Source organism: Haliotis rubra, unplaced genomic scaffold, assembly GCF_003918875.1.
Source record: "Haliotis rubra isolate DU_JTF1 unplaced genomic scaffold, ASM391887v1 Scf29, whole genome shotgun sequence".
Taxonomy (NCBI): Eukaryota; Metazoa; Mollusca; class Gastropoda; order Lepetellida; family Haliotidae; genus Haliotis; species Haliotis rubra.
Window position 1 is genome coordinate 500,634 of NW_025766957.1, and position 23,022 is coordinate 523,655.

Consider the following 23,022-nt stretch of genomic DNA (forward strand, 5'->3'; position numbering starts at 1 on the left):
TTATTCATATTAAGTTTATTACCAGACATAAATGTGGCATGTACACAAACAGCTATTCAACAAGATACAGTGGTCCACCAGACAGATTAAGGCCTTAATTCCTTAAGTATAACCTCCAAAAAGCACTGGCCCTGTTTTAATACATTAGTAGGTCTCCTGGGTTCAATGGTGGTACTATTCCTATGAACCTCGGAGATTTTAGGGATGAGAATTTAGAAACCTTTCACACAAAAGCATCGAAAACAATGATAAAGAGGTCGAAAACGTGTCCAAGAAAAAATATTGCACTTATAAATAAAAACATACTATATGTTTCTTATAGAAAAGTGTGAAGTTAAAGTGGTCTGATCTGAATTTGACATTTGTAGTACATATTAAAATTGTGTTAAAAACCCATTTCCATGTAAATTGCAACGCTTATCTATCTGATAATGGTTGAACGTAGTGTTTCTTGCCAAACTAAAAAGGACTTCATATGAACTCGTGGGAAAGAGCCATGCACTTGTCCTTTATATTGACCTATACCTGGTCTTGAAATGAGAACATGAAATGTCACATGCCCTATGACTAGATGTATAAGAAGCATTCCTTCACCGAAAAAAAAAAAAAATGAGAAAAAAAAAATGGGGAAGGAGGAAAAATGTTGAAAAGATTCACTAGAGGAACAGCTTGTATGGAACAATAATAATTAGGGATTTAACAGCAAGATTTCTATGCAAAAACAGTGCTTATAAACTATTTGTGTGGAAACACCTTAAGTACAATTTGACAATTTAAACGGCATGATGACTTAATACCCATGAAATTACAATAAACATTCATATTGATAAAAAAATGTATACACATTTGACATGAAATAAATAACACAATATTTCAGACACTCACAGATCTTGTCCAACAGGGGAGTTAACTCTAGCCAAGCTAAACACTGGCAGAATCTAAGAGAACTTATCAATGGTGACATGTGCAACAAACTCCAGGGGAAATCGGGATTGCCCTTATACTGAATGAGGGCTAACAATCGTGATTATTAAATATTTTGAGTATTTTACATAATTTGGGTGTTAGTATGAGTACACGAGTTTGTTGTACATCGACACTAATCTGTTGGGCATGGTAGCACAGGGTTCACGCTCATTATTAATGAACCCTACCCTCCACCTCAGTTACAAGTAGTATCATACAAAGGAGGTAAAAATGCTAAAACTTTGCAAAGAATGTTTGATTTTGTGCATGGAAATTTTTTGTTTGTCTAATCAATTTGTCTGGCCTATACAGTTGTAAGCAGGTTAAAAATTTGTAATTCATAATTTTTGTTCGGGAATTAAAATTTACATACAATTATTTTTGTTTTTTACATCCACAGGAAGAAAGTAGACAACTGTTGCAATTGTCAACATTTCTGAAAATTAACTTCATGAGTTGATTGATGAGTGCTATTGGATATGATCTAGCTTTCTTCTTGTGAATTTTTACACATGAGGTCTATATAAAGTCTATAATATAAAATATCAGGTAGTACAAAACAAACCTTCCTCTAGGCTTTGGGTATAAGAAGTTGAAAAGCAGTTAACATGCAGTTCTGTCAGCCGGAAGGCTATCCAAAGAATGGACACAGGAAGGTCTTGTTTCCATGGTGAATTTGGACCAGCCAATCAACATGCACATCACAGCATTGGAGTACCCATCACACATGCACACACAACTGATGGTGGGGTACACATATTCTGATGACACAATACACATCTTCTGATGACACAACACACATGTGAGGTACACACTGATCCACTCCAGCTGATGCAGCAAGTATTCTAGTGGCAAACTGGCACAAGCTTGTTTTTTTTTTCAACTTAAACATTCCTCTTCATAAAGTTTCTTAAAAACAAATTTTCATGTTTCTGCATCTTAAAACCAATATAGTCACAAGTAAGTGTTCTCTTCTTCCTCCTCCTCTTCAACAGTTGTAGGCAGGCAACAGCTTCCTGGCCTACTGGTCGTCCTCTTCTTCCTCACTCTCCTCTTCAGCTTGTTCTAGCCATGTCAGCCACTGGTTCACCTACAAGAGCACAGAATATGAGACAATAAAGGTCACAATAACAACATAATTGAGGCTACTAATTCAACATACTAGCCGAGATCAACAAGTGAGTTTATTTTTTGCTGCTTTTAGCAATATTCCAGCAATATCATGGTAGGGGACACCAGAAAAGGGCTTCACACAATGGACCCATGTGGGGAATCAAAACTGGGTCTTCGGCGTGATGAGCGAATACTTGAATCACTGGGCTAACCCACCAACTGTGGTCAGTGAGCTTACTGAGATATATCTTTGATTTTAACCAATGTGCCCTGGCAGGAAAATGAAAAACTCAATGTTCAAAAGTCTTTGAAAATATTTTTTTGAGCCCTTTTTCTTTCTTAAAGCAGTCTCTGCAACAATGTAAAAAGTACATGAGAAAGGTTGTGGGCACTTACCTGGAAGAGTGCTTTCCCCTTGCCTGGATATTTGTCATTGACTTCTTCTTTCCAGCGGAGGAAGGACTCCTCGTCCAAGATCTCCATGTCATAGTAGTACACAGAAGAAACGAAGCAGCATGCCTGAACAGCAGAGATAATGGGTTACAAGACAAAGTTTCAGGTCCAATAGAAGTAGGGTCTGTTAAGCAATACCTTGGAACGAAATTCTTTGTAGTACATTGCTTCCACTCGACAATATTCCAGCTATATGATGGGATAACTTGTTTGAGAGGCATTTAGAAGTTGGGGCAGTAAGGAAGGATAACAATATATGGATGAACAACTTCTTTTATTGCTGTGAGACAGCAATAAAAGAAGCTGTTTATCCATATATTGTGATCCTTCCTTATATGATGGAACCTGTAAATAATAAGTCTTGGAAAGACAATCCTCTAATTGATATCAGCTTTGTGTCATGATGTCCTTGTAACAACCAAATAACAATGTGAACATCAAATCCATTAAGTCGCCTTATTGTAGAGTAGGTAGCTTGAAAGCTTTATCAACCTGGAAACAGGTTGGTAAAGGAAACAAACCTAGGTCCTGGCTGAGGTAAGACAACTCTGCACAGAGACTTCATCAATCACAATTACTGCTTATAGTTTTGGAGAGCTTTAAAATTGCTTACCTTTGGGAAATTGGTGGTTGTGGCAGAAGACCTGCGTGGCATAGAGGGCGCTGACCTGCAGCTCCAGCCTCTCATGAAGGAACATCTGCAGCACAGCCTGGAAAAAAATAAAAAAACTGCATTATTGACACCCTGAAACATGGGTAGGACAACCTGAAATGTGTTTGTTTATTGTTTGTAGTTTAATGCCACACTCTGCAATATTCCAGCTATATGGCATTGGTCCGTAAATAATTGAGTCTGGACAATCCAGTGATCAACAACATGACCATCAATCTAAGCAGTTGGGATAATCTGTAAATAATAGTCTGGACCAGATAATCCAGCGATAAAGAACATGATCATCGATCTAAGCAATTGGGATACAATGACGTGTCAATGAGCCTGACCAAATTACTGGTCAGGGCTGCCCTCGCTTCCTCAAACCAGTTTTACTTGGGATCTGATTCCCAATTCGTCCTTTCACAGAGAGACTGCTTGGCACACTAAACAATCGGTACAGTGAGTGCAGAGGCTATTTCATTTACACTGCTGCAAAATATATAGATGACTCACATCCATGAACTGTTCTGTTGTGATAAATCCATCCTTCTTCAATTCAGATATCAGCTCCATAACACGGTCCCGCTCAGTTTCTGAAAGTAAAGGAAACATGTTTAACTAACCTCAAGACAAATATCACTGAATCATTTCTAATGTCAACTGTAAGCCAAAGCTTCACTGAATAAGCTATTAAAATGTTATGGTCACCTTACAAACTGTGAGGTAGTACTGCTATGAAAGTAGGATTACAATCTAACTCCACATTTTTTTTCTAAACAGAAATTACTGAGACAAATTTACTTTAACATATTTCATCAGTCAATGATTCCTTCCAGAAAGGCTATTTCACAAGAAAAATACTCACCACTCTTGTCCACGGATTCAACCAGCAGTTGGGATAAGAGATCTCTAATCAGCCTGAAAACAAAACAAATCAATTTTCTTTTAAATTATATCAAAATACCACATAATAAAAGTTTGTTTTTGGGTATATACAAATTGACCATTGTTTCTGTTGTATCAAATTGAGTGGAACGCACCTTTTCAACCATAGTAATTTAAATTACCTTAAGAAGCACATAAAAACCCTAAAAAACCCACCCCAACAATGTTCCGACAGTCCATGTAGATTTTGTTACTTAAATTCCAAGTTTTAATTTAAACCAGAAAATCCCTCAACTATGAGGCATCAAATATATTGTATACTATTTTCTGCTGACTTACTTCTTCGGAATAGACATGTCCTTGATTTGTGTAGCAACATCTGCCTTGTTGTTGTTTCCGAGATAATCAGAAAGAAGGCTCGTCTGAAAAAGATTTTTCTCTTTCACAAACCAATGCTTAGTATCATACATCCAACAATAAGTACAACACACATAATACATAAGATTTATAAGATTTACATCCAAGCTCCAAGTACTACTGAACTCAAATATTGTTCCCAGGGACCAACAAAGAAAATGTGCTCCCTATGACATGTGTTCCCATGCGAACCAGTTCATGTACACAGTTACCTTAACAGTAGAGCTGACTATCGATATATACATCATTGATTGATAATCAGTATCTAAATATTGATCAATTATTGACCATCACTTTCTGTTGCTAAGGCCCATTCTAAGCCTGAATCCACATTAATCACTTTTAAAATAGAGAATAGTGCAAGTGTTTAAAAAGAACTTGTAGACAAGCAAACCCTTGTGTTGAAGTTCAGCATCAGTCTTTCTTTATTGAATACAAAGCTGAGTGAAATGAGAACCTACCACAGTCTTCTGAAGTTCTTCCTTAGAGATGCATTCCTTCTTCTTGGATTTACTCTTATCTTCACTGTTCTGTTTGATAGTTATCAGAGGCTGAAATAGAAACACTTGCACAATCAAGTCTGCACAATGTACAAGTCAACAATTGTCAGACAATGTATTCCTGGCTTTTGTTATGACTTTTGATGGTTTTAACTATCGTTTTCAAGGTCCACTAAAGCTCTAACTCTAAACCGAGTTTAACATGGGCACCAAACAGACACAAGAAGGAGACACTGAGCTGGACAGTTCTGTATGTATTCTCAAATACAGAATGCTAGGCAGGGTAACAAGTACGAGGGCTTAGACCATCTACTCTTCCAGCAAACATTACCAAACAGTCTGAATCTAAAAGATGAGGCCAAGGCGCCCAAAAGAAAAACGCCCAACAAAAAAAACCCCTTGACTGCACATACCTGTTTACTAAGCAAGGGGTTGAGTGCCGTCGATCCCGACTTATTGCTCCCAGAGTTGAGGCTGGAGAAGCCCCCCATGGATGATGGGCCTTGAGCCGACTTGGGAAGCATGCCTGGAGTGTTAGGCTTGAGGACTGTGAAGTTCTTGACTGGGCGAAGGCTGACCTCCTCCCTTGACATCTTGTTACTTCCCGAGATTGGGGATGTGGATGGGGGACTGTGGTTGATCGACATGCGCTGGAATCTTGGTGGCAAGTCTCGGTTGCCAGTAGCTGCAACGCATATATAACGTCAATGATGGGCAAATTGAAACTACGGTATAGCATTTGAGAACAAATTTACAAAGTAATCTCATTAATTATTTGACAATGGAAAGTGCAAGGTCTCTGACTCCATAACACTAAGGGCGAGTGAGTTAGTTTGGATATCCACTGCTCTTAATCTTCCAGCAATATCATGACAAGGGACACCAGAAATAGGCTTCATACATTGCACTATGTGGGGAATCAAACCTTGGTTTCCCATTTGACAAGCAAATGCTTTAACCATGAGGTTATCCCACTGTCCCCTATACAACAAGAGGTTTCTTGGGACATTGAATTTGATGATTATCACAACCCCAATAATATTTAGGTATCATTTTGGGGTTATAAAATAATTATGACAATGAAACCAAATCATAATGGTTGGTATCTTTGTGTGAGCCAGAACCCCAATAAGACAGATGCAGTACACGCTACCTTGTTGATTCTGTCCCTGTTGCTGCTGTTGCTGTTTGTTGTAGTATTGACTCTGTTGATTGTTGCCTGGATTCCCCTGCTGCTGCTGCTGCTGCTGTTGCTGTTGTTGCTGCTGGTTCTGCTGATTGTGACGCTGGTTACGCGGACTGTTACCTCCACTGTCTGGCCGGCGATTCATGAAGTTGTTATTAAATCCTGCAAAAGAGCAAGAAAGTAAACATACTAGTTTTGGTTTCCCATTGTTTTAGCAACAGTCTGCATTATTCAGGCTCTACTGCAGAAAATGATTCAAGTGTGCAGCAAACCAATGGTTAATAGCATGATCGAGTCCGCAAGTCCGAGACAGAGAAACTGACAAAGGACCAATGACATTTCTTTGTGGACAATGAGGCGGCTAAAATCCTGGCAGCAAATCATTTTAACCTTTAGTGAAATTAGATGCATCATCAACATTGCTGTATAGTGACTTTAGGCCCAATATCAGTCCAGGAAAAAATTGGCAAGCATGATCACTAACCTTGATTCTGTTGGTTGTTCCTGTTTCGTCCCATGCTATTCTGATAACTGGAAGCAAAGTTGTCCACTTGGATCACACCAGGGCCAGTCCCAATAGAGTTGACTGCAAGCAAGAAACAGTGAAACGTAAGCACAGAATGACAATCCTATTGGGATTTTCAGTACCCACAAGCACACAAGGCATCTAGAATGCTGACAACAAAAGTTAATGTATTGGTTCTTATAGTATCCTGGAAACTGCTTCCAGCACAGATGTGGCAGAAAAAACACCTACGCCCTGAGCATGTAAATTGCCTTTTAAATTTCTCGACATCAACGACGACATGGGTTGTGGTCGAAGTAACAATAATATTGTAAATAGTATTATATTGACACCACCTCGCTGCCACGAGAGAAATTGTTATGATATATATCGCTATGTCATGCAAAATCCTATTGGCCATCAATAAAATACATATTTTACTACCAGTAGAAAATAGTTTTGATTTTGTATTTCGGTGAAAACAAACCTAAATACCATTTATCCTCAGACTGGCGGATGTTCCCACAGAAATACCATTTTAAAAATAAAAATCTGTTAGAATAATGAGATTATAGTTTGTTTTCATCAAGTTAGAAAATCAAGACTACTTTCTACTCGTTGTTAAATATATGTATTGGAATCATAACCAAACGGATTTTTGCATGACACAACTTATAACATAAAGATTTCTTCCGCAGGCGAGCGAGGTGGGGTCGAAGTCACAATACTGCGCGATAAATTTCTTGCTACATTCCATGGTTAATGTCCACTCACCAGTATGTAGATACTAGTCAATGTATGTCTTTATATTTGGTCTTATAATCCCTAATTAGTTTATTATCACACTTGTATGCATTTTGAAACTAAATAAAAAGCAGACGATCTGCTGATACTTATAGTGAATTTATAACAGAACTGTAATATCTAGACATTTTATAGTTTGCCAATGTGAATCATAATTCGCATACACACCTCTAGTGCATGTTGTCTGTCTCATTACACTTCACGGAGAAAACAATGATTCTGTTGAATGCTACGACAAATGAATAAAAACAAAATGCAAATATTAAAATTAAAACAGATTAAAGTTATAGGAACAATATCAGGCCATTACCTTGTTCGAGGAATGTATCCATCAATATCCACAAAACTGTTCCAAATGATGTGTCTTTTAACAGTTTAATATACTGTTTAAAAGTGATAAATCTTTTTCAGGTATTGGTGTATAGTCTCATTGGTCACCCAAGATAGCACACCTGGCAACTAATTGCATAATGTCCGCCTTTCTTTAAAACAGTAATTTAGTTAGCCAATAATGGGCAATCAATCAATGTATTGCCGGTTAATCCTTTGAAAGAAGGACGTTGTTTTTACGCAGACACCGAACACGACAGAGTGTATTCAGTATAGATTAGTAAATCTACATACATAAACACTACCTTTTGACAATTCCGCTGTGTAAGATAAAAGTAATTAATCAATCAGCGTGTTATCGGTTAATCCTTTGATCGATGTTTATAATGTTGAATATTTACTCCAGACACAAGAAATGCCAAATGGGAACCTTTGTCGGGTAATCTAAGTGTGTTACCACTAATTATACCTGTTATAAATTCATTAAGTGACCATCAAGTGAATGATGACAAATAACATGTGTAGGTTTATACCACCTAACACGGGTTACAACGAGGGAGTATTAATTGCTGTATTGCATGTGAAAACTTATGGGCCGACACTGTTTTGAGAATACAAACAGACTTTTACATGACATGATTAAATATCGAGGTAAAAAACACAGAAATGGGATCACCTCGAAACTAGGCAAAGCAGGAGACAAAAATAAATAACAGTAGATTGTGAGAACATATAGCTTTCATTTTCCACAACAATTGTCACGATTTCAGGTTTATACAAACCTGTAAACACGATAATTTACCCCCTAAAATGTAGATGAATTCTGCATCGCCCTCAAAGCTATTCCTCATATGACGTCACAGAGGCGCGCCGCTCTGATTGGTTGAAATTTCGTTTGCGGGTGAGAATTGTGCACTGTTGTCAAAAAGGTCGATTTAAGTCAATTAAAGGTCGAAATGAGTAGTTTTAATGACGGGGTTTCATTTATAACGATGCCAGTTAGTGATTTATGTATTTGTACCCCTTAGGGTTTATGTGACCTTTAAAACAACCACTTGCTGCTGCAGACCAATCTGATCTTCATATGAACCCTCATGGGGAAGTAACTTACAATTTCCCATGGTTCCTGGCGGTGGCATACTGAAGAGATCCCCCATGCCCCCTTGCTTCCAGCTCCCCCCTCCTCCTCCTCCTCCCATTGTCCCGTTCATTGCACGACCCCCCATCAATGCCTGGCCGCGGTTCTGAGCTGATGGTGGAGGAATAAATACACCAAGTTCCTGTTGAAGAAAACACGAGCATTGTGAAATGGTCAGATTAATATTGGCCATTCTGTTTTCATTGCGTTTTGTTTAAGTCCATCCTCAGCAATATTCTGTAACAATGGCAAGCGAATAATGGATTCTGGACCAACATATTCAGTGACGAGCAGTACTATTCATAATCTTTGCAGTAAAACTGCTTCATGAAAAAACCCCAAAACATTACAAATGTTGCCTGGCTACATTCTAAATAGCAGCTTTAGCTTCTAAAGTAATAAATGTCAAGAAACTTATTACTCAGAATTTCTTGTTAACATACTGTTTATTCATTCTTAGGAGAATACTTACATCAACTGCCTCCTGTCGAATCTGAGTGATTGTTTTAGGTCCGTTGTCCAAAGCCACTCGCCGAGGTACCCATCTCTGAAAGATCAAGTTTCTTTTAGCTAACTGACAATGTTAAAGAACAAATTCAAACAATCCTTCACTACTGCTTTTGGAAACTATTCCAGCTATATGGCAACTGTCTGTAAATAGCCTCTACTAACACTAACATATCAATGTCAATGTTGCAGCATACACTCAAATCAATCTGTTTGGTATTTGTTACTGAACACTACAGGGAACGGCCTGTATTTAAAATAATGGAGCCAAGACCATTAGAAAAAACAAAACGAATGATATGACCCATCTCCCACTATATACTTGGGGTTAAAATGACATATCAACCAGTTCATACCTTCTTCTCGCGTAGTTCTATCACATCTTGAAGCATGAAACGAATCCTAGACGGCAACTCGAGATTCTGGCTGAAGAGCCTGACTCGTTCAAAGTACTGATCCATCCATGCCTGGAACAATACAAAACACAAATAAAATCTCCAACCTGGAATCTTAGACATCAGCAGCCAGAATATGCATACTATGAAATTGCCCAAAGCAATGTTTGTCCTTGAAAGCAACACTTACTGTTTGGATTATGGATTCACACAACCACAGCCAAAAACAATGATAAGTAATAAACCTGATGTAATTTTAATTGATTTGCCCATCCAAACAAGTCTGCTACAGGAAAGATGGAAAGACCAAACTACAAAATCATAAATTAAATTGACTTAAACTTTTTTGATCTAATAGACTTTTACATTCTTTGTTAGACAGAAAAAAACCCAGATGAAATCTCCAACAAACATACCTTCGCCTTGGGTGAGTCCAGACGAGGGCCGACGGTCCGCATTATCTGACAGAGACACTCGAGATCCTCGGCCATGTCCCGTATAGGTGTGTTTCTTTTCTTCTCCAGAAGTTGTTTGATGCACTTGTGTAGAATCCCCTCGTGCAGCATCTGAAGCTTCCCAAGCTCGCCTGGAAGACAAACCCAAAGTGAGAATTGAAATACTTCTCAAGTTGTAAAAAGGTACAGATATAAGGGGTCCACACTCCAGGATGCGCCTTTATTATGTTGGAAACAATGGCATTCCTGGCACTTCAGATCTAGTTTCATATTTTTATATAGATTATATTATGCCTTTAAGGTATTTAATTTTTGTCTTAGACTTTTACAATACAAAATTCTGGTGATTTGGCTCACTAAAATTTATTGCTGAATCTTCATCATGATAGCTATTACCCACCAATGAATTTGATGTTTCCAAGCATTTTCTTCTTTGCCAGATGGTACTGTTCATGTTCTTCGGTTGAAAGTGGCGCATCCTTCTTGTCGAACACTAAAAGAACACAATGAGGATGTTGAGAAAAATACACTTGTAAGGTTTAGTTTTTATGTCAGGTCTCTGGTTTGTGGTTTCAAAAGCAATATAATAGGTGGGTTCCATAGTCACAGATGAAGCATCATAACATACTGGTATAGTTTACTATAAAGTAAAATACATGCATTTGGATAATACAAATTTCAGCATTATTCGGGCAATAGTATTACAGGGAGCACCAGAAAATGATAAGAACATCTTTAACCCAAAACTATAAACCAAGAGATAAACTTTTATAATTATAATTATGAACAAAGTACTCTGGATGGGACAAAACCCCACTATTGATATCATGATGACAAAGGAGCTACTTCAGAGCCTAAAATCCCTCATATTGTTACTAATAAGGCAATAACTAAAAAATTACTTTACCTTCAGTTGCACGGGACCTGTTCTCGAACTCATCTTGGCACTTGTTCAAAAGCAGCCGGCGGAAGGTCTGAAAAGAAAATGAGAAACATCAAGAACAGCAACATGTGAACAATGTCCCACAACTTGTACAAAATTAAGCCAATACTGGAAGCACATTAACCCTTTCAACACCGCAGGCCGCTTTAGCGGCCACAACGTTATGAGTCCCCAGACACTGGAGGCCGATTAAGCGGCCAGGCAGTAGTCACTTCAAAATGAGACATAATTTTAGGAACCTACCTGACTTATGATTCATATATTAAATCTATCACAATTCACAATGTCTGAAAACACTTATTAAATTTCAATTTATCATATATTATCAGCAGAATTAAAATTATAAACTATTTTTCGCAATGTTATTGAAAACAACGATTCTCGGACACATGCCGACAGCGGGTCACAATAACATTGTCAAAGAGCAAAGTAACGATGTTTTCGAGGAATTCATTAAATAAATTGAATAAACTAATGAATAAAATCAACAACATTCAATTTGTTAACCTTTGTCTATGGCTGATTTCCAAATAGATATTGTGGTCCGTGATTACTTCTGTTTGATTCAGAGGGCTTATAATAGGATGAATAAACGCTTGAGAAATCTTCTCCTTGTTTTGGATCGTCAGAATAAACTTTGAGCTCTTACCGGACACAGTGATAGGTCTTGTGTATCATTGTAGATCCGAGAATAGAGGATAGCGCTTGGGATGTGGAATAATCTGTCTGGTTGACCTGGCAGTTGATTCTTTGCAATGAAATCCCATCTTAATCCGAGGTGCGCTGTGTTATGATTGTCATCAAACTGTATCCTCTCGTAATCCAGAGCTGCGGATAAATGCGCATTGAGGCCTTCCCATGATAGACTTAGAGTCCGGGTTGCCCAAGCTTGGGGATCTGGGACTGGTGACACCGGTAATGTCGGTAGAAGCTGATTGTTGAATCGCGTGGCAGTAGGTCTATTAGCTGGCTTCCTAATTGCTTCTGATTATCTGTGCAAAAATTTCCTCGTTGATCATCCACCTTGTCGGGTGATGGTGAATGACGCCTAGAGAGAGCCGCCTGCTAGTATATTTCTGGCTCGGGAATGTGCACTGCCTGGACATGTAGATTTAGATCTTGTATTAAACTCGAACAGCTGAAAGCTTAGTCTCAAAGGTTCACTCCATCTGCTTGAGCCTTGCTTGTTTATGTAGAACGCCACTGTCTAATTGTCTGTATGGATCATTAGGCGCATTTGTGTAGAAATGTGCTCCAATGTAGAATGGCTGCTGATTACAGCTTATTTCTAGACTGTTTATATGGAGTTTGCATTCTTGCTTTGATTCCATAACCCTGATATCTCGTGTGGTTGGTGAGATGAGCTCCCAACCTTGGAGTGACGCTGGGCTCACATACAGATGGGTTTTGCATTCCTGCTCTGCTAAACAAATCCCTTCGCAGACATTCATTTCTTGGTCCACCATAGTAGATGGTCTGAGATGTTTTGGTAGACTGAATGGTTGTACATCGCTGAGATGCGCGCTGATGAGGACCTTACTGTAGGGGACGTAACTGTAATCTGCCTGGGTGACAGTCATGTCTTGGGCTGATGTGAGAAGACCTAGTAGGCTCTGCCATTGTCGCAGTGGTAACGGAGAGAGTAGAGCTGGTGGAATGGTCTGTTGTATCTTGAGCCAACGGTCTTCTGGTACCATAATCTGGTTTGCGACATTTGTGATGAATCGTTGTCATGAGTTTTTCTTGGGAATCTAGGAAAACTGAGGAGAAACCTGGTTCGACATTTGCTTGATCTATTACTTCTATGGCTCTGTTTGGATTACGCATATAAAATTACTATTTCCATCTTTTTGTGCGATCAAAATACGCCTGAGCTGTATTGCTACTTTTAGATGGTGATGTGAGATCTAGGTTATTGACCATGTCAAGTCACTGACAAGTGACATCTCGCTCTCGGACCCTGCTTGCGCAGTTTGTAGTGGTCCTCCATGATGTAATAATCTGCGATCCTCAATCTTCACGCCAGTGTAGAGGCATCAGGCCGTATGTTCCAAAATATATCTTACATGAAGCATGTTTGTCACAGGTCATAATTTCTTAACCACTGCGATCACGTCCAATAAGTTTACCTATAATTCACGACATGGTAGCGATTTCTTTTTATATGTTCAGAATAGCATTATTTTACCCAAAACTTTCGTCCTAAATCTAAAAGTTTTTTACCCGCCTACGAGGGCGGTATCCATTGTCCGTAATATGATTGGCTGCCTTAGGTCACGTGTCTGATTTTGACCAATCACTTCCCTTTTAGCAGACTGTGGCGAAAAAGCGTCATTAGAAACCAATCTTTATCCAATAAAATCGCTTCTTACAACTGTGAAAATACTCTTGGCAAGGGTACAGTGATATTGTTGATGTTCAGAGCTTTTCGAACGATGCCCGACATCAAACGATTAAGCCGCATGTTATTCATAATGAAGCTTCAAAACGGAGATATTTTCCGTTATGTCATGTTACCGAGCGGAAAGCCACAGATATCGGGAAATAGGCGACCATACATATTATTTAAGAAATCTTTTTATAATAATTTTCTGATGACGTAAAAATGAAAATATAAAAGAAAAAGGCACGGGCATGTTATCACATGTCACAAATGGAAAAAAATCGCCATAGTTTTTGCTTCTTTCGTGGTTTATCTGGACGTTATAAATGTAAGCTTGCATTTTCATTCAAAAATACATTTATTTAAGTTGTAGATGTATTATTTGAATAATATAAAAATAAACTTCATATTTATCAACAGTAGGATTAGATCTTTTAAATAGTGTATGGGATGTAGTAGCAATAACGTTTTGCAAGCTTATAATTTCCTTCATAAACATAGGCTTCATCTATGACCTCAGGGTCTCTGGGAACTCGGTGTCATGGCAGTAAATGCCTCTGGTTGACTGGTGTTGAAAGAGTTAATGATCACTGCACAAACATGAGAAAAGGGTAAGTTTTGAAATACCATGGCATAGCTAATCATTCCTATGGGGGTCAATTTGTTTAATCTTCTGTCACTGGATAAGTAAACAGTTGGGAGAGATACACAATCTCTTAACAGCATTATTATACACATATTTGGTGAATGATTTCAACTTACTGTGATGTTGGACTGGGGAGGTTCGAAGTTGGGTGCGTCCTCACATAGTCTGTGGCAGAGCTGGGCATAGAGGGAGCTGTATTTCGGTTCATCTAATGCTTTTTCAAAAATCTGAAATGAAATTTATAGTTAGATAATACACCAGATTGTTTAAATTAACCTTTTCTTCATCAACATAACCAGAAGAAAAACAATTCCAGACAACATTAAGGTGGGATATGGATGCCCTTGGGTGATCAATGTCTTATGAAGTTGGAATCAAAGGATTAATGAAATCGGTCCAAGTAAAAACAGTGGAAACCATTGGTGACATCCAACTAGTCTGCTGGTTATTTTCCACAGGTGGATTATGACAAATAACAAAATTTTGGAAAGACTTCTGCCCGTATCCCCCCTTAAATTTCATTCTAGTCAAATCATATCACCTGAATATATATCCCTCATCTGATAATGATGAGTTTTAACAGGTTTCTTTAATTGTATCTGAACATGCTGAATGACATATCCGACTTAAGAAAATGCCACTCATAGAAATATTTCCTTATCGTTAAAATCGAGGGGGGGGATACGGGCAGAAGTCTTACCAAAATTCTGGGATAAAACATGTACACCTTCTACATTTCTCAAGTCCTGAAAGCTAGTGACCTTATCTTCCCCAGAGGACTTCTTGACTTCAATGCTGAACTTCAAACACTGCTACAAGCATCTAAGTACCTTCACAAACCCCTGCACCAAATTTCATCAATAGATTATAATAAGTTCACCCAGTACTAACACAAATATCTGCGGTCAGTTTACCCCTAGGCCTCACAGCAAGATGCTCATGGGAGCAGCTACCACTAAACATGAGTGTTAATCTACTCTCAGGATGGGCACATGAAAGGCTTGGCAGTTGGCCAGCATACCTGTTTCCATGACTACCAGATTTTCATGGCAAATCCATGGATGCTTTGCAGTAATCCCTATTAGTTGCATTCTATACACCCAAACCTTAGTTTGATTAGTACCAAGAGCAAATCAAGACAACTAGGAACAAAAGAATTATTTTTAATAATTTACTCATCTCCAATGATTTTGTACAAAAGATTATAACCACACAAATCATACTAATGAAATAGTTTAGCCACAAGCTGATTGAGTGAGTATGGTTTTACGCCGCTTTTAGCAATATTCAAGCAATATCATGGCGGGGGACACCAGAAATGGGCTTCAAACATTGTACCCATGTGGGGAATTGAACCCGTGTCTTCGGTGTGATGAGCGAATGCTTTAACCACAAGGCTACCCCACCACTCCTGAAAAGCTTGAAGCCCAGTTGAAATTCTACCCCGTCTAATGAGCACAGGAAATATTATCCATATGTCACGAACATGTACTAAGAATCAAATCCACAAAGAAATACAAAAGTTGATATTTATTTACATGTTTGAGGGGAAGGCAAGTCACCTCGATTATTTCACAGCAATGTAAAACAGACAAATAATACACTCATTAACACAGAGAAGCCAGTATCACAGACTCAAAATACCAAACCAGACAAAAGTAAAACATATATACCTAACATTAATAAAAGCAAGTAGTTAATACACAATTGGTTTTACAGACCTGTTTCTTTGAGATATGCAAAAATTAAGGTCTGCTTAGCAAGAAAAACAACCTCACATGTACACACGGCCTAGCTAAATATGCTTGACAGTCAATGTTTAAGCGAGTTTGTTTTAACACTGCTTTGAACAGTATTTCATTAAAATCATTGAGTCAGTTTGATGTGGGAGGAAAATGTGCCTGATGCAGGTCTTGCATGTTTACAACCTTGGTGAAACCCACACTGAATGAGAATAAAAACCTTTAAACAACCAAGGGAATCTGCAATTTAAACCCTTTATCATAGGTTTGGACACTGCTCAGTGAATTCCAGCATGTTAGATGACTCGTACACGACACACCAAGCTCAATTTCACTCTTAAGTCATATCACATATCATTGCAATTTTTTTCATAAAACATTACACCATGCATCAAATGAGTGAAAACTTAGCTGCGAGTCAACAGTTATCATGTAAGAATTATTCACCAGCAAAGAGATACATATGACATTCAGAATGTAGTTAAAACAACTTACCAGTAAAATTATTCCCTTAAGGATGACTTGTGTGTCAATGCCCACATTCAGAAGCTCAAGACTCAACTTATCAAACTTCTCAGGTGCAAGTTTGTTGAGAATTCTGGAGATGAGAAATACAAAGTCAAATTAACAAACAAGAATTGATTTAGCTTCATCAAAAACATTGAAACTGTGGATACAACTCTAACCAGATGGATGTCACAGCATGAGAATCCACATTGATCAAGTCTACACGCAATCAACCAAATCATCCAAATGAACCATCAATTTGGTTGCCTATGGGGACTGCTTGGGACCTTTTCTCCCACAAGCCCAACAGGTGAACCCTATTACCGCTGATTTTGCTCAGAACTTCTTATACAGCATGTTAAAGATATACCTGTGACAAATCAATCAGGATTCACTTACCCTCTGACTCTACGAAATACAACATCATTTTTGTCCTCTTGGGCTGGGACCTCTCTTTTCACACTGCTTGGAGGAATCCATCTTTTCTTAGCAACAGGTGTGTGCGCACCTGGGCCTGAGAGAGTGGGTGGTCTCTCGTCCCTGCAAACAACCACAGGATCTTACAATAGGGACAAGCATGGAAATGATAAAAGTTCAATGGCAATTTGTTTCAATGGGATGATATGTGACAACTTTCTTGGGTATTTACTGTTTCACATTGAAAGACATTTCAGTGATCTCATATTCCTTTCATATTGGTGACAACAGCTGAATGACATCCTAAGGTCTGCAGTACAAGATTGATTGATCAAACATTTGCACCTTAGAACCTATTTGACTGAACAATGACATTTTTGTTTCTTTGCATCAGCTGTTTCAGCCAAACACAGCACCAATTCAAGACAATTTCTATAAGGCAACAAATCTCTACAACAGAAATACTACATAAATTTTCTGAAAGCAAAATTAGAAGAAAGCAGCATGCAGAGAGTTTTCATTTCTTCTAGGACATTGTCTTTTCTGCATTATCTTTCTAATAGCATGGTTTTATGCTGCTTTTAGCAATATTCCAGCAACATCGCAGCATGGTATTATCGGTTAACGAGTGAATAGATCTAAAAATCAAGTACACATTTAAGAATAATACAAGTATACTTCCACATACACAACTCTCATTTAATCTCTATGCTCTCCTAGGTAAAAATCGACTTCTTGAACTTTCAACAATTTCTGAAAACAAAATTTTAGGTTTTAGAACATGGTCAAATCAAACAAATTTGCACAATTTCAGTTGATAACTGACTAATGAACATATCACTTAAGAATTTTCAGAACAGGAGGAATGCAAATTGTCCACAGTCTGCTAGAGCAAGTCCGTACGTCTAATGTTAAAGATCTCCTGAGGACGAGTTGAAATCAGGTTTATAAGGGGTGTCTATAATGTCATGATACGAACAATACACATTTCAGTTTAAATTGCATATCTAGAAATTGAACATCTTTACATATGTTTCTTGGGATAAATTTATTTCTATTGTCATGAGAAATTTGGAGAATACATTCCAGATCACCTTTCATTTGTAATTTCAGTCAGTCTTGACAACTGCTATACTTAATCAGTAACTTGATTAGGTTTACAGGGATGCTGTATTAAGCCTGACAAGACATACAATGATAAATATAGATTGTGGAGTATACAGCAGAAAGTATTCAAGAGAAAGACACAAACAGACTACGGAAAAGGACCCTGGGTGAAAGTTGCCTCATAATCGTACAAAGAACTCAAGAGTGAGTGAGTTTAGTTTTACATCGCACTCAACAATATTCAAACTATATGGCGGTGGTCTGTAGATAATCGTGTCTGGACCAGACAATCCAGTGATAAACAGTATGAGCATCGACCTTCGCAATTGGAAACTGATGACATGTGTCAACAAAGTCAGTGACCCTGACCGCCTGATTCCGTCAGTCACCTCTTACGACAAGCATGGGTTACTTAAGATCAATATTCTAACCCGGACCCTCACGGGGCATTCGTAACTAATCGTGTCATTCCGGGTGGCGTCTCGTACCCCTCTCATGGCCATATTTACGACTGGTTCCTGTCAGAGCTCAAACGGGCATTGAGGTGAAAATAGTCTAGTACTATTACCAAGGAAAGATAACTCTGTAACCACCCTTATGGCTTCGTGGTCGCATAACCAAACGTAATAGTTTTTAAAATAATATGTATGGTCGCCTATTTCCTGATATCAGTAGTTTTCCGCTCGGTAACATGACAACAGCAGAAAATACCTCCGTTTGCGAAGCTTCGTATGAATAACATAAGAGGCGATTCGTTTGATGGCGGGTATCGTTCGAAAGCTCTGAACATCAACTATATCACTGTACATTAAGTATTTTCCCAGTTGTAAGAAGCGATGTTTTTTGATAGAATTGGTTTCTAATGACGCTTTTTTGCCAGTCTGCTATAAGAATCGTGACAGGTCAAAATCAGGCACATGACCCAAGGCAGCCAATCATATTACATAAATGGATACCGTGATCGTAAACGGAAAACCTTTGCTACCTATACGTAAATTATGGAACTTATTGGACATATCGTGCTAGGTTATGACCTGTGATAAAAATGCTTTATGCATATAACATCGTGTCAGAGCGTGAAGATTGAAGCGGTGAAACCTGAGATGTGACTTACTTGCATTACACGATTGCACAAACTGATGGAAATAGTAATTAATATGTACATTCGGCAACTTTTATGAATGCTGTTGTTGATTTTATTCATTAGTTTTGTTCAATTTATTTAATGACTTCCTCGAAACATCGTTACTTTGCTCTTTGACAATTTTATTGTGGAGCCAGTGCCATGGCATGTGTCCGAGAATCGTTTTCAATAACATTGCGAAAAATAGTTTATAATTTTAATTCTGCTGATAATATATGATCAATTGAAATGTAATAAATGTTTTCAGACATTGTGAAAAGTGATAGATTTAAAATATGAATCATAAGTCAGGTAGGTTAATAAAACTATATCTCATTTTGACGTGACTACTGCCTCGCCGATGAATTGGCGTCTGGTGTCTCATGACGTTGTGGCCGATTATTCGGCCTGCGGTGTTAAAATGGGATATTACTGCCTTGCATGCGAAAATACCTACACAATGTGTTTTACTGCGCGCAATTTGAATGGTTTGCCACGATTCTACGATAGGGGTACGAGTCTTCTTGTAGGTTACGGAAACAGGCGAGTAGTTACGAATGCTTCACGGGGTAGAACTCAAGAGTACCACACTGCTTCCAATCAGTTTGGCCATGTCAGCTTACATTGAACAGCTTATGTGATACAGTAATTTCCTTAATTGATGCAGCCATAGCCCAAGTGATGCAGCAACTTTACTGAAACCCTTGAGGACTATGGTGCTGACTAAACAAGGCTACTAATGCTGGTGTTTCTGGGATCATGACTCTGAATTCAACATACCCTGCCAGCTAAGGGACACAACTCCACAGTCTTATTCAACTGAGCAAGTCATGTCTTCCATAATCATGTAATGACATATCACAATGGGACAAACAGCAGACTGCTAACAATATTGTTCTGGTCAATTTTAATACAAAACCAAATCATGGGTAAAAGGAAACAAGGTAATTGATGAAGGTTGGCAATATATTGCTAAGGGCTAATAAAATATTACACACCTCATATCAATGGTTTTGTCAATAAATAAAGTTACTTTATGTCCAAATCTAGAAAGTCATAAAAATCACTTTCAGACTGTATCATGTTTACCAGATGCCAAGTTTTGTGAATACCAACATATGTAACATCAAACAAGTTAAAAATGTGTTCTTTCAACAAGTATTTATGTCAAATCTTAGCTCTTGCAGTAAAATTGACCCTTCAACAATATTGTGTACACAATCATGTGACCAAAAGTTTCACATATCAAAGCAAATGAGTTCATGCACATCATATGTAAGGCTTAACTTTCAAGATTGGTTACGGAAGCATGGACACAACCATCAATGAACCACAAAGACAGGTAATAAATTCCTTGTATCTTAGCGATAATGAACTTGTCAAGCAAATTCAAACGAGTCCTTGGTGCCTGATAAGTACAATTCTCTTGGGAACATTTCTTGGCAAACATTGACTCATAGTCTAAACAACAAATACTCAATGTCATTTTCCATCCACAAGTTCACACCAAAACTGAAGAGCATCCTGCCTCAGATGTTTAACAATGTCTCCATTTGCCCCAGTCATCACTTTAATGCAGTGAATCTTGAATAGTGTTGCTCTATGATATCTGTGAATCTCTTAAAAATCATTATCATTTACTCCAAATTGATATCTCTAAGTAAAAATTCAAGACACCATTATTAGATGCCCTTTCAGGTGAGTGAATTTGGTTTTACCCAGCTTTTAGCAATATTCCACCAATATCACGACGGGCGCACCAGAAATGGGCTTCACACATTGTACCCATGTGGTGAATCAAACCTGGGTATTTGGCGTGACAAGCAAATGCTTAAACCACCGCCCCCCAACTTCAAGCTGAACTTTATACCAGCACTGAGGCTTCTTAATCTCACCATTAAGTGTAGCATTCGGTTGAGGATGCAGTTTCTGTACCAATTCTAACCTGGATCTACACAGACTTGCAAGGTTGAAATAGTGATTGCTATTTGCTAATTTCCTTGTGATAAATTCATAATCACTGTGGTAGAGAAATGAGATTGAACTGTTTCAGGACATTGATATCTGAATGGTTTAAGAGCCAATGCATTCTGCACTCAAAATCTGATGAACAAGGGGTCAAACAGGGTTCACCTAATGCAACATCTTATGGGAGTGAGGGGGTATGATTTAAACACCACTTTTAGCATTATTCCAGCAATATCACGGCTGGTGACACCAGAAATGGGCTTCACACATTGTACACACTTAGGAAATCAAACCCTGGTCTTCAGCATGAGCGGACACTTTAACCATTAGGCTACCCCACCATCTCCCTGCATCTTATGGATCTTCATACACAATGGTATCATAATGGAGTAAAACATGATTTTAATCTATGAGACACTGTTCAGTGTATACTTACCGTCCTCCTAAGTGTGGAGAAGCACCACCCTTCCCTGTCTTTGCGTCCAGTATGCTGCTAGATTTCAAACCAGCACACCAAGAGCACGTACAAAGTAAAAATGATGAAAAAAAGGTTTTCTTCTTTTAGTTCTGCCAACAAAAGAAACATGTTATTAGCAGTGGCACATACCCCAACTAAAGACTTACAGTTAACTGATCAACTCAAGAAGAGCTGAAATTAATACTAACCAATTACATAATTGAGATATTTCACCAGGCAATAATTGGGGTTTAACAAATTTCTGATTTTTTTTGTAGTTTGAAAGGGTCCGCCAGTAATTTTTTTGGAGTGCTCTAAGGCATGATCTTTAACCAGGGTTTGTTTGTGTGAGAATACAGTGCTTCAAATTAAGCACCAAATTTGATTTAACTAGTATTAACTGAATACAGTTTGCTACATCTAACTCCAATTTTAGTGAATATGGTGGAAGGAACTGAAACTATACTGCAAATCGTTCTTAAATTAATAGAATCCAGGGAATATCATAGCAAGATATCTACACCATTCTTGGTTGAGAATCTTCAGTTTAATCTCAAGAATCGAAGATCTCTGGTCATATACCAAGCCAACAATTCGATCTAAGTTCAAAATATTCAAGTTGAGAATATGCCCGAAAAGCATACTCAGTATTTCTTTCCGCATACTCCTGACTCCATATTCAAGGGTTGGTGTATGAGATTCTAAATAGGCCCAAAGGCGTAGCCTCTGATTGACCGACCATTGATTATTTTCAACATTCAAGTGAGGTTTTAACACAAATCCTAACAAAAACTCTATATGTTTTCTCATTTCTCATATTCTTCTCACATTCCTTTTTCATCCACAAAGAATAAAGTTATATATAGTGAAAATTAGAAACGAGAAGAACTGGTATTCCGTTTCTGCCTAGTTGACCTGCATTCGAACCTATCACTGCTAACAACGCAAAACAATTTCACACAACATTAATCACTAGGCGAGGGGTAGACTCGTACGTTATCTTGGAACACTTTAATAGATACTATAAATGAATAATAGGAAGAACTCGGTTCCAAAAGTGAAACGAAAAGACGGGAAAAAACGACAAAGACATGGCCAGTTGTGACATGATTTCATCAAAAATCGACATGAGTTTTGGGTAGCCCGCATGGCGCAATGGTGAAACAAAAATTACGTTTTGGTTTCATTTGTAGTTCTTTAGAGACTCCATTTCAAACACAAAGCCCCCGAAATATGATAAGGAGTATATTTCCATACTTACACACTATCTTGCTGTGGTTTGTGTCATCGACATGAAGCGAAAATTTTCTCGCTGTAGAGTAAATCCCACAATGCTAAGTGCGCAAGTGCATCATGGGAATGCCCTCAAAAGTCAGTCAGATTTAATAATACTCTTAATATATGGATGATAACTTTACCA

General features: G+C 38.1%; 1 protein-coding gene across 1 annotated transcript; it reads right to left on the reverse strand.

Annotated features, from left to right (window-relative positions):
• LOC124281864 (eukaryotic translation initiation factor 4 gamma 2-like) lies at positions 1-22,972 on the reverse strand. Its single transcript, XM_046717879.1, is given in 23 exon segments — positions 1-2,056; positions 2,476-2,577; positions 2,579-2,598; positions 3,146-3,242; positions 3,701-3,780; positions 4,053-4,105; positions 4,412-4,494; positions 4,951-5,040; positions 5,403-5,674; positions 6,143-6,337; positions 6,660-6,761; positions 8,926-9,094; positions 9,425-9,499; positions 9,816-9,926; positions 10,271-10,440; positions 10,710-10,802; positions 11,217-11,283; positions 14,398-14,508; positions 16,519-16,621; positions 16,930-17,070; positions 17,636-17,700; positions 21,582-21,712; positions 22,864-22,972. Coding segments are annotated over 21 exon segments (2,214 nt in total). The 5' UTR covers positions 17,647-17,700; positions 21,582-21,712; positions 22,864-22,972; the 3' UTR covers positions 1-1,987.
• Between the last annotated feature and the right edge of the window lie 50 nt (positions 22,973-23,022).